Genomic DNA, 13610 nt, shown 5'->3' with positions numbered 1-13610 from the left:
GGATCTTCCTTACCTCTGACATCACTGAAGGAAACTAGATGTTCTCCCTACCTCCAATTCAAACTAGGCAGCACGACCAGATGCACCTACCTTGAAACAAGGAGCTGACAGTTGCTATTGCCCTAGCTACATAAGCTCCGATTCCGTTGTATTTAGGACCAACTCTCAATTCTGCCAGGCTTTCAAGCCCTTCGTAACAGGGCTTCAATGGTGTTAAACAAATGGCTTCCTTCCTGTCCTGTGATCCAGCCAGACTGGCCTGGCTGCTTCTCAGACACCACTCCAGCCCTTTATCCTCCACAGGCCATCCCCCTCTCTCATCTCTGCCTTCCTTACTTGGATATGCCACTCACACCCCTGTAGGAAGCCCGTCCTGATTTCTCCCCACCTGTGCGTCCTCCCCAAATTACTTTGTATCTATTGCACACCTTTTTATATGTACTGTCTCCAAAATAAATTCCTTGAGTAATGACTGCTACATTGTTGCCTTTTCATTTGCCCAGAGCTCACATACACCAAGTGGTCAGCATTGCTCATACTCTATCTGCACGTTCTGTGGCATCTACTCAAGGCAAGCAGGCAGGCATCTGTCCGACCTGACCCTGTGCAGGGCAGGTTTGTTGAATGAAAACGGAGATTAACTACCCCTGGCTCTCTGAGGCCCAATCCCTAAAGTGGCCATGCCAGTCACCAGGTTTGTGGACCATAATTAACCACTAGCAAGACACCTTCCATAGAGCTCCTTGACAAAAGGCAGATGCCCACGGTGCATCAGGTCCCCACCAGAGCCCAGGAGTTCAACCTGCTCTGAAGCCACACGGGTGAGGGGAGGCCCAAAGGTCACCCAATCATGTGGCAGGCTCGGGAAGGGCTCGCGCAGCAGGTAAAGAGGACTACGAGAGGTGCACGGAAGCCCAATTCTACAAAGGATTCCAATTCCTCCTGAGGGAGATGGGGACAAAAGGAGGCCTGGCATGGCGCTGGGGCCCGTGGGGGGGGGGGGGGGGGGGGGGGGGCAGGCCAGAGTTCCCCAGGCTGGAGAAACACTGGGTCAGATGCCTTCATTGACTCTGAGTTTCCTAAAGCGACCACTCCCCCCGCCCCCTTCAGCGGCAGCTCAGCTCAGGGAGTCCCCAGGGGCCTCCTCTGGTTTCTAAGCTTCCACAGCACCAGGGCTGATTAACTGTCGACTCAAGGTGAAGGTGGCCCAAGCAGTCCACCCTCCCCTTTGGTGAAGGCAGGTGCGGAGGTAGAACTAGCCACCCAAGGAGAGCCCAGGGAGGCCGCACCTGAGGCCCCGGCCCAGGTCTTCAAAGTGTGCGGGTGGAATGGGAGTGGCTGAACGGACGGGCAGTGGGCAGGGACCAGAGCACTAGCTGAGGGTCCTGGCCAAGACGGGAGGCCTCGCCCATGCCTTCTATCTCAGCCAAGGCCTCGGTGGCTGCCGGGCCCGGGCTCACTGAGGCCACAGTCTCCTATGGTGACTTTGCTTCCAGAAATCTCTGCACGGGCTGGGATCCATCGGCTGCTGTTGCCCTAATCTGTGCCAAAGGCATTGGGAAAATCCAGAGCCCAAGAGCAGACATTACACAGGGCCTCAGCTCCCTCTCAAGGCAAGAGACATAGGAGTCCACCTTAGGGGGCAGAGACAAGTCTGGGGGGACAGACGGGGGGCAGGTTTAATTTACATGATGGCCCCGCTGGACCTAGGCAGAGAGAGGGGAGAGGGCTGGAGCCCCAGGAGTCTTCTCCACCCCATGGAGAACAAGCCTCAGAGCCCCTTCCACGGAGCCCCCCAGGATGGAGAAGGGGAACTCTGGTCTGGGGCAAGGGATGGAGAAGAGAAGTTGGAATAAGGCTGTCCCCATGTTTGGGGGAAGTCCGTGGCCCAGGCCTAAGAAGTGAGTCTGCTGCCCGGGGAGCCTGCGGGTGCCAGTCTGTGCCCCAGATCAGGCCTTCCGGCAGGAAGGTCTTAGAGGAAACCCTCACGCCGGAACTGCTCCTGGAGAAGGTCCCGATACTGGTCAAAGCCCCCTTCGATCCGGGTGACGCCACCGCCTTCACACACCCACAGCTCCTGGCAGACCAGGCGGATGAAGCGCTCGTTGTGGGAGACAAGGATCACCCCGCCCTGCAGAAAACGAGAAAACGTCAGCAGGGTCAGCGGCAGCTCGGAGAGAGGAAAGGCATCCAAAGGGGTAAGCCGCTGGGCGGGGCACTGGGCCTCACCCTGAAACTGTTGAGGGCCCGGCCTAAGGCTTCGATGGTTTCCATGTCCAGGTGGTTGGTTGGCTCGTCCAGGATGTAGAAGTTGGGGCTGCAAGACAGAATCCCAAGAGGTTCCTCCCACCCTGGGAGACCGCCCTCATCCCAGGCAGGGGAGGCATAAAGGAGGGGACGTCTGGAAAGCCTCCCGTTCCAGGGACAGACAGGGGGAGGCTCAGAAAGGAGTCTGCAGCAGCAATGCTGTCTCACCAGGGCATGGTCATCTGGGCAAAGGCCACTCGGCTTTTCTGCCCTCCGGACAGGCTAGCAACAGGGCGGACAGCCAGCTCCCCAGAGATGCCATAGCGTCCCAACTGGTGGCGATATTCCTCCTCGGGCCGCCCTAGAACACGTCCCTGCCCGTCACATCATGCAGATCCCTGGCCGGGCTCGGCCTCTCTCAGGCATCCACCACACCTGCTTCCACCCTTCCTCTTCCCCCTCCTCTTCCCCCTCCCCCTCCTCCTCCCCCTCCTCCACCCTTCCTCCCCCTCCGCCCCCCACACACACCAGGGAACTTGCGAGCCAGTAGCTCCACAGCGCTGACATTCAGGTCAAGCTGCTCCACGTGGTGCTGGCTGAAGTAGCCAATCTTCAGGTTTCTACAGGGGAGCAGTGAGGGGGGAGTGAGGACGGTGGGCATGCCGCCCTTCCCCTGCGATGGGCACAGAGGAGTCGGGGGGGGGTAGCTACCTGTGGGCATGTCTGATCCCCCGCACGGGTGCCAGGTCTCCCATCAACAGCTTCAGCATGGTCGACTTCCCTGCTCCATTCTCCCCCACCTACGAGACACAACCCTCAGTGGGGGACGGGGCCCGAGGCCTAGCACCCTCCTTCACGATTCTCACGAGGAGGCCTCAGCTTCCTGGGTCAGCAGAGGCTGCGGGCCTGTGGCCGGAGGGGGGAGGAGGAGACGGGGGACGATGGCGGGGCCCAGGCCAGAAATGGGGGCGGCGGCGGCAGCGACGCTCATACCACACAGATCCGAGACTCGAGGTCTGCCGAGACGGAAAGACGACTGAAAACGGGGTGCTGAGCGTCATAGTGGAAGTCCACTTCATCGAGCTGCAGAACTGGGGGTGAGAACTTTTCAAACCCATCAGGAAACCTGTCAGAGCAGAGGTGAGGTGAGGTGATGAGGCCCCCACCGACTTCTCCCGCAGACCCAGGCACCGTGAACGAGGCACTTACTTTATCACCACCTCCACCTCCTTGTCCACAGGCTTCAGCTCTGGCCTGAGGAAGAGAGAGGGGGCAGCTCAGTGGGGGCAGGAAGAGCCGGGGTCCAAGCAAGAGGACACAGGACGTGGGCCCGGGGCTCAGCAGGGGATCCAGACTACTCACAGCTTCTCCAGCAATTTGAGTTTACTCTGCACCTGGGATGCTCTGTTGGCGTTATAGCGAAAGCGGTCAATGAACACCTGGCGGGGGGGAGAACAAGAGGGGTGAGGCTCCCGCCGCCACGGCCTCCTGGGTCCCGGACGCCACTGAGTGCGCACCCCCGCACCTGGATGTGCTGGCGGTACTGCTGCTGGGCCTCATACTCGCGCTGCTGGCTCTTCAGCCGCTCTTGTTTGCTCTTGATGAAGGTTTCAAAGTCCCCACGGTAGCTGTCCAGCCGCTGGCTATGCAGGTGGATAATATCTGTGGCCACCGCGTTCAAGAAGTTTCGGTCGTGGGAAACAACCAAGATCGTTGAGGGCCAAGTCTGAGGGGTCACGTGGAAGGCGGGCACGAGTTGGGGGGAGGGGCGTCGCCAGAAGCATGAGACCAGAAACCCCCCCCTTCTCCTCACCCATCCCCCCCAGCCCCACCCACCTGCAGGTAATTCTCCAGCCACAAGATAGCGCGCACGTCCAGCATGTTGGTGGGCTCTGAGAGGACGAAGAAAGAAGCGGTGTGGTTGAAGGCAGAGCCCGTGGCACATGGCTGCCCCCTCTCCCCCCACCCCCGTCTGAGCCATCAGAATCTCAGGGCCACTCCTGCCTCTCTCATGCCAAGGCTCCCCAAGGACTCACCATCCAACAGCAGTAGATCTGGCCTAAAGAAAAGAGGAGGGACACCATGACACAGTCTCTCAGCTGCCCCATTTCCTTCCCGTTCCCCCTCACGGGCCCTGTGGACTCACCGGGCAAAGAGGGCCCTAGCCAGGGCCAGTCGCATCCTCCAGCCACCAGAGAACTCCCTGCAGAGAGAGAGAGACACCCAGACTCAAGGGCGGTGTGGGCCACGCTCAACAGGCAGAGCCAGCAGGAAGAGGGGCCACGAGGGCTGGCGGGGTGGGGACACTCACCGCGTGGGCTGCTGCTGCATCTTTACATTGAAACCAAGTCCAGCAAGGATAACAGATGCCCTGGACAGAGGGAGAAAGAAGGCCCCTGAAAGAGGAGGCACAGGGAGATGGGGAAACAGGAGCAAAGGCACAGCGAGGGGGGTCAGAGTACCTGGCAGGGGCTTTGTCAGCCTCAATCTCCTCGAGCTTGGCATAGATCTCAGCAAGCTGTGCAGCCTCTGGGCCCTCCGCTCTGGGGGAAGACGCAATTAGTCGGGAGCAAATGGACCCCGGGGGCCCCTCCTCCACATGCCATCGGGCGGCCTGCTGGGCAGCTTGTTGCCTCTGGGGCTGGGGGGGGGGGGTTGAGACTGGGGAGACTCTGCCTCTGCTGGGGGCCGCCGCACATGCTCACCGGCCTGCCGCGATCTGGGCGCTGAGCTGGCGCTCTCGCTGCAGCAGCCCTTCTCGGAAGGTGTCACTCTCCAGCACACTCTGCAGGGCCATGGTATCATCCCCTGCCACCTCCTGCTCCACATGGAGGAGGGAGATGTGGGCCGGGATCCGGAGACTGCGCGTCGCCAACATCTTCAGTAACGTCGTCTTGCCCAGCCCATTCCGTCCAACTAGTCCGTAGCGACGGCCCCACGCTAGGTTCACATCTGCGCCCGTCAACAGAACCCTGGTGGAGGAGAGGAAACGAGGATCCTCAAGGACCAGGAGGAAGGGGAAAACGGGCCGAGCCTGCAGAGAGTGCCCGGCATTTGCCCCCCGGTCCCGGCCGTCCAGCACGAGCCCCTCACCGCTCGCCAAAAGAGACATCAAAGTTCTCGATCCGCACGTCATAGGATTTGTTCTTGCCCGACGACTCCAGCCGGCTCTCCTTCTTGCTCCCTGCCTGGCTGGCCGAAGCCTCTTCCAAGACTCTGTGAGGGGGGAACAGAAGTCACTCCCAGTGACCCTGGCTGCCTCACCCCCTCGGCCAGCCCGCCGCTGTCCCCGGGCTTACGGAGGACCGGCTGTCCTGAGAGTGTCCTTCTCGGTTCGCTTCTCCTGCTTGGCCTTGAGCCGGGCTTCGGCCTTCTCCAGCTTCTTAGCGTTCACTGTCTGTGGCCAAGAGACAGAAACTTGGTCACGCCTTCAGGTGCCCACCGGAGCAAGGGAACCCAGGGCACCCTTCAGGTCAAGCCTCACACCAGTATGAGCAACACACAGTGGGGCCAAGGGAGGCTCCCAAGTGCTACTTTGGGGGATAGAGGTCATCCCCACACCCCTGAAGGGACAAAAATTATCCTCCGCCACTCTCTGCCCTGCTCACCGAAGACTGGTCCCTCTTTATCAGTCCTGGAACCTTATCGCCATAATCTAGAAATAAGGCAGAAAAGAAATAAGACTTCACTCTTAAAAAAGTGTCTAACTACCATGTTTGCCAACTCTAACCTATCCTGGCTCCACTCCAGCCCCCAGGAAATATCAATTACCTTCAAGGAAGGGAGAGAGGAAGGATACACCAGAGGGAGGCAATGAGAGAAAATAGGAGAGCAGAACTAGAGACAAAAGAGCACCGGTGAGAGCAGAAATGATCGTGGCCCACAGAACAGACTAGGAGCAGGCAGACAGCTAGCTCCCCAAAAACCGGTAAGGTTTTTAGACTGGCAAAGAATATGAACAATGAACAGGATTGACTAAGGGTCTGAGGAAGGAAAGAGCTGAGTTCAAGGCACTCTCTGAACTCACCATAACTTTCAGTCATCTTAGACAACTGGATGGGGGCATCCAGTAACACCTGGCTATGTCCTTGGCTCTGTGGTTCTGCCCTGTGGAGAAGGAAAGAGATGTCGTGTAATTGGCACCAGATGGCCAATGCTGTTGGACCTTGCCCCGATACCCAACAGCCATGGCGCGGTTGTTTGACTGGCTCTGATGAAGGAGTGTGCTTTCTAAGGCCTTTGTGGCCTATGAACAGCTTCTAAGATTTATTAAGAAGCTGTCAGGCACGATGCACTAGGATTGTAAAGATGAAGAAACAAGAAATTACCTGCAAGTAGCTTAGACTCCAACAGAAAAGGGGGTGTATACCCAGAGAAAATGAGCATGATCTTTCAGGGGAGGACATGGATATTCAACAAAATAGGGGATTTCCAAACCTTCCTGATAAAAAGACCAGAGTTCAACAGAAAATTTGATCTTCAAATACAAGACTCAAGAGAGACATAAAAAGGTAAAAGGGACAGAAAGAAACATGTTATTAATGAGGGCAAACCGTTTACATCCCTACAAAGAAAGAGGACACTTATAACCTTTGAGAACCATATTATTATTATACCACGTTACATGAGTATACATAAGAGGAGTGGGTATAAGTTGACTTCGATGTAATGATAAAAAAAAATCTAATCAAGTGGATTAAATGTATCCAAGTAAGCGGATTAATCTGATTTAAGAAAATGTACTGAGAGAAAAGGAAAGAAGGAGGCAGACAAGGGTAAATTACATTACAGGAAAATGCACAAAAACCTAAAAACCTATTACAGCAGAGGGAAAGAAGGGAGGGAGATGAACATAGTTTGAACCTTACTCTCATCAGATTTGGCTAAAGAAAGGAATAACACAATCAATTAGGCACTAATAGACTTAACCCTTCTCAGCAATACAAAGACCTAAGACATCTCCAAAGGCCTCATGATGGAAAACGCTATCCATATCCAAAGAAAGAACTTTGGAGTTTGAATGCAGACTGAAGCATACTATTCGGTATTTTTTTCTTCTGTTGTGTTTTGTTTCCTCTTTCTGGTGGTTCCTCCTACTGGTTCTAATTCTTACTTACAACGTCACTAAGGTGAAAATATATTTAATAGGAATGTGCATGTATAGCCCATATCAGATGGTGCACCATCTTGGGGAACAAGAGGGAGAAAAATTTAAAACTCAAAAGCTTATGGAAGTGATTGTTGATAAATCAAAATAAATTAATTAAAAACAAAAGGGGATATAGGAGAAGGTTCTATCTGGGCATAGGCAAGATTTCAAGTGCTCTTTTGGGGGGGGGGGTTTCCTAAAGCAGGTACTTGAAGGAAAAGGGGTCACCTCAAGAGTCAGAGATAAGGCCACAGATTTGGAGGCAAAGAACCTGGGCCCACATCCCACTTTTGCCACTTTTTACTACCTGTATGGCTATGAACTAATCTCCTGAACTTCTGAGCCTCGATTTACCCACATGTGAAATGAGGGAATTGGACTAGATGGCTGACCAGTTCCTTGCTGGTGCTAAACCCCATGATCTAAATGTTGCTTCTCCTCTCTGGGCCTGTGAAAGGGGAGGAGGGGGAATGAAAACGAGATGATCTCAGGGCTCCCCTTCAGTTCCCAAGTCACACCTCTAGGTCTGAACTTCTTCAAGAGTAGACTGAGGTCAAGCTAGCTTGGATGGCGTCCAATTTCCCTCCCAGCCTTAAATCCAATAAACATTTATGAAGCTCCTATGTGCCAGGCACATAGCTAGGTATATAGGAAAAAGACAGACGTCACCTCCCCACTCTCTGGACCTCAACTTCTTTCGCCACATAACGGGGTGGCTGAAGTACACATGGACCCAATGTTCTCTACGCTCTCTGCCTCTGACTTTCTATGTCTTTTCTCCTCCCTGGGGTTCAGTCAAATGGAGAGTGAAGTTATCCACAGACTAGCTTGTCAAGCTCCTTCCCTCTAAATCTTCAGACCTCAGTCACTACCTTCCCTCGAGCTCCATTTCCTCCGTTCCCTGAGCTGTACAATGTGGAGTGGGAGCGATCAAAGACTAAAGGATCTCTAAGCTACGGCTCCCTCCTTGGAATTCGGCTGCCTCATCTGTAAAGATGAGCCAAATGACCTCCCTGTTCTAAATCTCTGATCTCGTGCATGTCAATCTCCCCTTCCCGGGAGGGGAGGGGTGGTCTCTAATGTCCAGCATCTCTCCCCCTCCTGGAGCTGATTGTCTTCTCTACTGTACAGAAGTGAGTCTCTGGTCCCCCTACCAAACGTTGTCTGCCTCCTATATCGCAATGGGGACGAAGGGGGATCTCCAGGTCCCTTTCGCTCAGGCCGTATGAGAGGAAGGGTGGGTGTCTGGTTCCCCCATTTCCCCGTATAACAGAATGGGATGTCTCCGAGCCCCTCTCCCCCCCTTGTGAGAAGGGAAAGAAGCCTCGAGCGTCCTCCTCCTGCTGTGTAACAGGAGGGGGGGTGTCCCTAACCTGTTCTTCCCCTCCCTCCCCTACAAGGGGCCCGCTCTCCCCCCCCCCCCGCCCCGTGCCTCAGTCTCTCCCCCTCCCGGTGCCCCGGCCCCCTCCCCCCGTGCCTCAGTCTCCCTCCCCGCTCCCGGTACGCACAGGCGAAGCGTGTTGAACATGCGCTGGCACACGGCCCGGATGCCCGCGCCATCCTTGCTGTCCCCGGACACCTCCTGCAGCAGCTCCCCCACGGCCTCCACCAGGTCGTCCACGGACTCGAAGTCGGCGCTGCCGCTGTGCAGGACGCCTGCGGACGGAGGGGCCCGGGGTTCAGGCGGGCCGGGCCGGGCCGGGCGCCCCCTCCAGCCCCTCGCACACTCCCCGCCCGGGCCCCGCTCACCTGTCACGTAGTCAAACACCTGTCCATCGATTTCGGGGAACTCGCTCCTCAGGATATCGGCGCACGTCGCCATGTTCCAGCCGGGCCTCGCTCTGCGCAGGCGCCTTGAGGACGCCGACGCGCAGCCACCGACACACCCCGCCCCGCCCCCACTTCAGCGCCGCTTGTGCGCAGGCGCCGTGCGGGCCCAGAATGGACGCCGACCCACAGGACGCGCCCCGTCGACTCTTCCCAGCCTAGCGCGGATGCTTATGCGCAGGCGCTGTGCGGACACCAACATGTAGTTTCCGTCCCACCTCTTCCGATTTTTCAACGCCACTCGCGGATCGCAGAACACGCGCGCAGGCGCCGTGCGGTCACTGACACGAAGTCTTAGCACTATGCCACGCCCCTTCCGGCTCTTCGACGTCCCTCCCCGAACGTCACTCGCAGGCGCCGAGGCAAGATCCCCGCGGGCAGGCCACGGCCCCGCCCCCGCTTCACTGAACTCAGCTGACGACCTCGCCCTTTCCCACGCACAGGCGCTCTGTGTGCTCTTGGCCCCCTCCACCTTCGCCCTTTCCTAGTCCTAACGCGCAGGCGCCGGCGTGGCGTAAGGAAGCGTAGAAGAGGGAAGACCCCCCCCCACAGCTGGGGTTAAGGGGCGGGATGAAATCAGCTGAGGGCAACCCTCCCCCCGTCCCAGTATCCTCCGCGCAGCCTTGCCTCCCTTAGCCTGGCAGGTGAACCACGTGAACCACGTAGACACCTCCTGGGATTTGTAGTCCGGGGGGGGCGGGTAACACTGGCCCAGCAGGTGGCCAAAGGGCAGGCAGGCAGGGAGGGAGGGACTCCTTAAAGGGGCAGGAGCTACTCCCACGGAGGAGCCGAGAGGGAGAGATGCAGGGTACTGGCTAAGAGGGGTACTAAGTAGTAGGGGAGGGGGAAGACCTGGGTCGGCACTAGAACCGGACCCGCCGCGGAGAAGGGGGTCTGGAAGGGCGCTTGGACGCGGAGTTCAAACTGGAGCTAAAAATACAAAGCCCCCGGGGCTGCCCTCTCTCTCTTCTCCAGGCCACGGCCCCCCTTCCTCTCTGCCCCCTGCCCCCAAGCCCTGCAGGGAGGGCTACACCGGCTGCCCCAGGGAGGGGCATGAATTGGACACCCTTCCGGGGCCCCCCGCCCGGCCTCCGGATCCCATTTCAACCCCCTGATTTGTGATGGTCCCATGCCCTCCTGTAGCCAGTAGCCTCCCTGGCCAGGATCCCTCCTCCAGGGCAGGCAAGGCACAAGCCCACGTGGCCAGCGCCGCCCCGCACCCCGGGCCATCGGGGAAAGGGCGCCCTCTGGTCTTCTCCGCCCCATACTCGAGGCATGAGGCCAGTCTCGTTAGACACAGTTCTGGCCTTTGCCCTCTGGGCCCGGGGCCAGGTATCTGTCACGTGGGACAGACGGGGCTAAGTCAGGGCATCTTCAGGTCTAGGCCACAGAAAACGTTCGTAGGACTCTTTACAAGACGCTTCTCTGTGAACCTTCCCGAGAGGCCTGGGCCAACTTTCTCCCCAGTTCCCAGACAATGGGCTCGGGGCCTCCGCTCTACAGAATTTATTGGGTTGATAACTGGACAAGTCACACGTGTACAAAATGGAGCTCACACTATCCCGAAGCAGGGGGCTGAGGGGGGAAGGAGGGGGCGGGAGGCAGTTACTGGCCTTTCAGGGAGGTGCAGAGGCCAGGGGCTCTGGCAGCCCGGGCCCCACCCCCCCACCCCTGGGAGAGGGTCGGAGACACGGCCCCCCAAGAGACCCTGGCCTGGCTTTGGTCACAAAACTCAAAACAGAGCCCAGAGCTGGGCTGGGACGGACAAAATGAGGGTTGGGGGACCTCAGGGGCCCCAGGGGCCACTCTGTTCATCCCCTTCATGGTAGGGCCGGTCCAGACCTAGTCTAGGGGCTTGTGCAGGGGGTGTGCAGCGATGCAGGAAAGAGGAGACACCAACAGGGAGGAGTTGGGGCAGACCGCCCAGCCTGGCTCCTCCCCAGGGGGCACCCAGGTTGGTGGAGATTTCGTGAGACCATGGCTGGGCAGCTAGCAGCGGGTTTCGTAGATGCCACTGCGGCCAATGTAGCGCACCCATTTGATGACGTCATGGTCGCTGTAGTTCAGCTTGGGTTCAAACACCTTTAGGTATCGCACCTTCAGGCCGGAGGGTGCAAACGGTACCTGGAGAGCAAGGAGAAGGTCAGGGTACCTCTCTCTCCAGCCCAGCACTCCCCAGAGAAAGATGGGCAGCTCTTCCTCCCTACATAGGAGCCCCACTGCCTGAGGCCTGCATTGCTCTCCCTTCAAGGCTCAGCCCCAGGGCCACCTCCTCCTGGAGACCTTTCAAGATGTTTCCATTTGTTAGCCCTCCCACCCTCTGATTCTACCAATCTGTGCACATGCTCGGTCTTCTCCCCTACTCCTCCAGCAGAATGTAGATTCTTTGAGATCACGGACTAGGGGTACATGTGTATCCATGCTTTCGTGCAAGCAGTGAGAAGAGGGATGCAGATTGGGAGCTGGATGGGACCTCAGCACCATCTTAATAAATGTTTGTTGAGAAGTGCAGGGTGGGCTTTGCAAGGATTTCAGGCACTAAGACAAAAGGTATTTTCTCACCCGCTGCTTTTTTCCACAGAGCCTAGCTGCCCAGTTCAAGGATGACCTAAATTATACTTTTCCCAAGTTCATGAGCAGAGAGAAGTCAGGAAAATCCCAACCAGAGTGACAACTGGCCATGTGAGTTTGAAACAGCTGGCCAGAGGGGCTGCAGCTCAGGGCTGCCTGGGCACACAACTCCAGTGGAGGGAGTGCATGTCTTTCCAAGATATTAAGACCAAGTGATGTATCAAAAATCTTCATTATGTGGGATAATTTTTTCAGTATGAAAATTAGGCTTAAATTTTTTGTTTTGTTCCCCAGTTTCTCCTACCCTCTGCATATTCTTGGAGTATTCTAAACCCCTGCCCCAGATTACCATGTGTGGGCTCTACCAATGTATTACTTTGTGAAGCACTAGCATTAAAGAATCTGGACTTCTGGGTCCTGTCTTGTCCCTGTCTTGTCCTGGTTCTGCCTAAAACTGGCTTTAGCTGGGCCTCCATTTCCTCCCCTCTCAAAGTTGGGCTGAACGAGGAGGCGTCTTGAGATCAGCCACCTGTGATCCTTCTAGGCCTTCTGTGGCCTTCTAGGTCCTGGGCATGGCCTTTTGGCTGGGTCCAAGTCTTACAGAAGAAAGCCTTTTATGAAGGGGGTTTGTTCTGTGAGGTTTAGATTCAGTCTACGGGCTGCACTGGAGGACCTAGAGGGCCACATGTGGCCTCCAGGCCACAGGTTCCTCACCTCCACGCCAGACCCAGCGGCTTCCTAAGGCTCTCACCTCAAAGTTCATGGAGATGGGAGGCCGGGCCCACTTCTTCTTGTCGTTGGTCGGAAGCAGCTCAATCTCTGCACTGATCTGTGATTCCTTCATTCCCGCCATGCGCTTGATCCTGAGGGCAGAGAGGCAGAAGCGGCTGCTTTCACCCTACACACTGGAGGGGCCTCAGGGCCAGAGGGAAGGTGAACTGACCAGCAGGGGAGACAAGGAGGGCTGGAAGGATGGCTCCAAACTGGGGGCCAAGCCTTTGGGGGTCTCCACACTTGGATCTCTTTGGGCCCCAATTGCCTTATCTGTCAAAGAGGCATCATGTCACCCGCCCTGTTTACCTGGCAGAGATGTCTGCAGATGAATGCCCAAATGTTTGGTAATTATACAAGCTAGAACTTTAAGGCACCATTGGGATGAGACCAGCCAATAAAGCAAGGGGAACAGAGGGAGGCCCTCTCATGCTGGGGTACGAGGGGAGTGCGAAGGGGCCTATGTGTATCAGCCCCCGAGGTCCCCCCCACCCCACTCACTTCCACACGATGGCATTTTCACTGGCCTTGTACTTGGCTTTTCCCTTCATGCAGATCACTTGAACCCCACTTGTATTCAGCGGTGTTGGGATCCGGACCTAAAATTCATGACCCCATCACTGACAGCCCCAAGTTGGTACAAGTGCTCCCTCCTCCCGCACTCCTTGCCAGCCCCCTCCCCGCACCTCAATTTTCTGGGCCAGCAAGGAAGGTTTGAAGTTGGACTTGATGACAACTTTGACCTCCAGTTTGGTCCGTCCCACCTCCCGTACCAGGGGGATCACCCGGAAGGGAAGGATGATGTCCTTGGTGGTCCGGTACCTGTGGAGAGAAGGGGCAGGGCGGTCATGGAGCAGCAGTGCCCGGAGGGATCCCCACCCCACACTGAGGCCCACGGGGTCCCCACCCCATACTCTGAGGCCCACTCTGAAGCCTGGGGGGTCCCCACCCCACACTCTGAGGCCCCAGGGGGCTCCTCACCCCACACTGAGGCCCCGGGGGGTCCCCACCCCACACTCTGAGGCCCTGGGGGCTCGTCACCCCA

At 57.1% G+C, this 13610-nt stretch overlaps 2 protein-coding genes across 4 annotated transcripts in view; both read right to left on the bottom strand.

Annotated features, from left to right (window-relative positions):
- Nucleotides 1-1655: 1655 nt before the first annotated feature.
- On the bottom strand, nt 1656-9230 carry ABCF3 (ATP binding cassette subfamily F member 3). 2 transcript variants are annotated; one of them, XM_027875350.1, is made up of 21 exons: nt 9146-9230; nt 8905-9052; nt 6275-6354; nt 5856-5902; nt 5547-5644; nt 5341-5463; nt 4953-5219; nt 4710-4790; nt 4559-4618; nt 4394-4450; nt 4284-4306; nt 4084-4139; nt 3773-3973; nt 3610-3686; nt 3457-3501; nt 3241-3373; nt 2959-3047; nt 2776-2867; nt 2476-2608; nt 2230-2317; nt 1656-2131 (listed from the first exon to the last, which is right to left on the bottom strand). In XM_027875350.1, the coding sequence occupies exons 1-21, from the start codon at nt 9216-9218 to the stop codon at nt 1973-1975; spliced, it is 2130 nt and encodes a 709-aa protein (XP_027731151.1). In that variant the 5' UTR covers nt 9219-9230; the 3' UTR covers nt 1656-1972. The 2 variants fall into 2 exon arrangements, with proteins under 2 accessions (XP_027731151.1, XP_027731152.1); XM_027875351.1 differs by lacking the exons at nt 5341-5463; nt 5547-5644; nt 5856-5902; ... (1 more) ...; nt 8905-9052; nt 9146-9230 and having other exon boundaries at nt 4710-4815; nt 4971-5052.
- Nucleotides 9231-10714: 1484 nt separating this feature from the next.
- AP2M1 (adaptor related protein complex 2 subunit mu 1) overlaps nt 10715-13610 on the bottom strand; it is a 10099-nt gene continuing 7203 nt past the window's right edge. For both annotated transcript variants that reach the window (XM_027875352.1, XM_027875353.1), the window contains 4 exons: nt 13252-13387; nt 13067-13164; nt 12546-12657; nt 10715-11347 (listed from right to left, as the gene is read on the bottom strand). In XM_027875352.1, coding sequence (XP_027731153.1) covers nt 11213-11347; nt 12546-12657; nt 13067-13164; nt 13252-13387 — 481 coding nt within the window. In that variant the 3' untranslated portion in view covers nt 10715-11212. The remainder of the gene's footprint in view (nt 11348-12545; nt 12658-13066; nt 13165-13251; nt 13388-13610) is intronic.

The sequence above is a fragment of the Vombatus ursinus genome, unplaced genomic scaffold (assembly GCF_900497805.2).
Source record: "Vombatus ursinus unplaced genomic scaffold, bare-nosed wombat genome assembly UNPS02014808.1, whole genome shotgun sequence".
Lineage (NCBI taxonomy): Eukaryota > Metazoa > Chordata > Mammalia > Diprotodontia > Vombatidae > Vombatus > Vombatus ursinus.
This window is presented reverse-complemented; position numbering and strand designations above follow the sequence as displayed.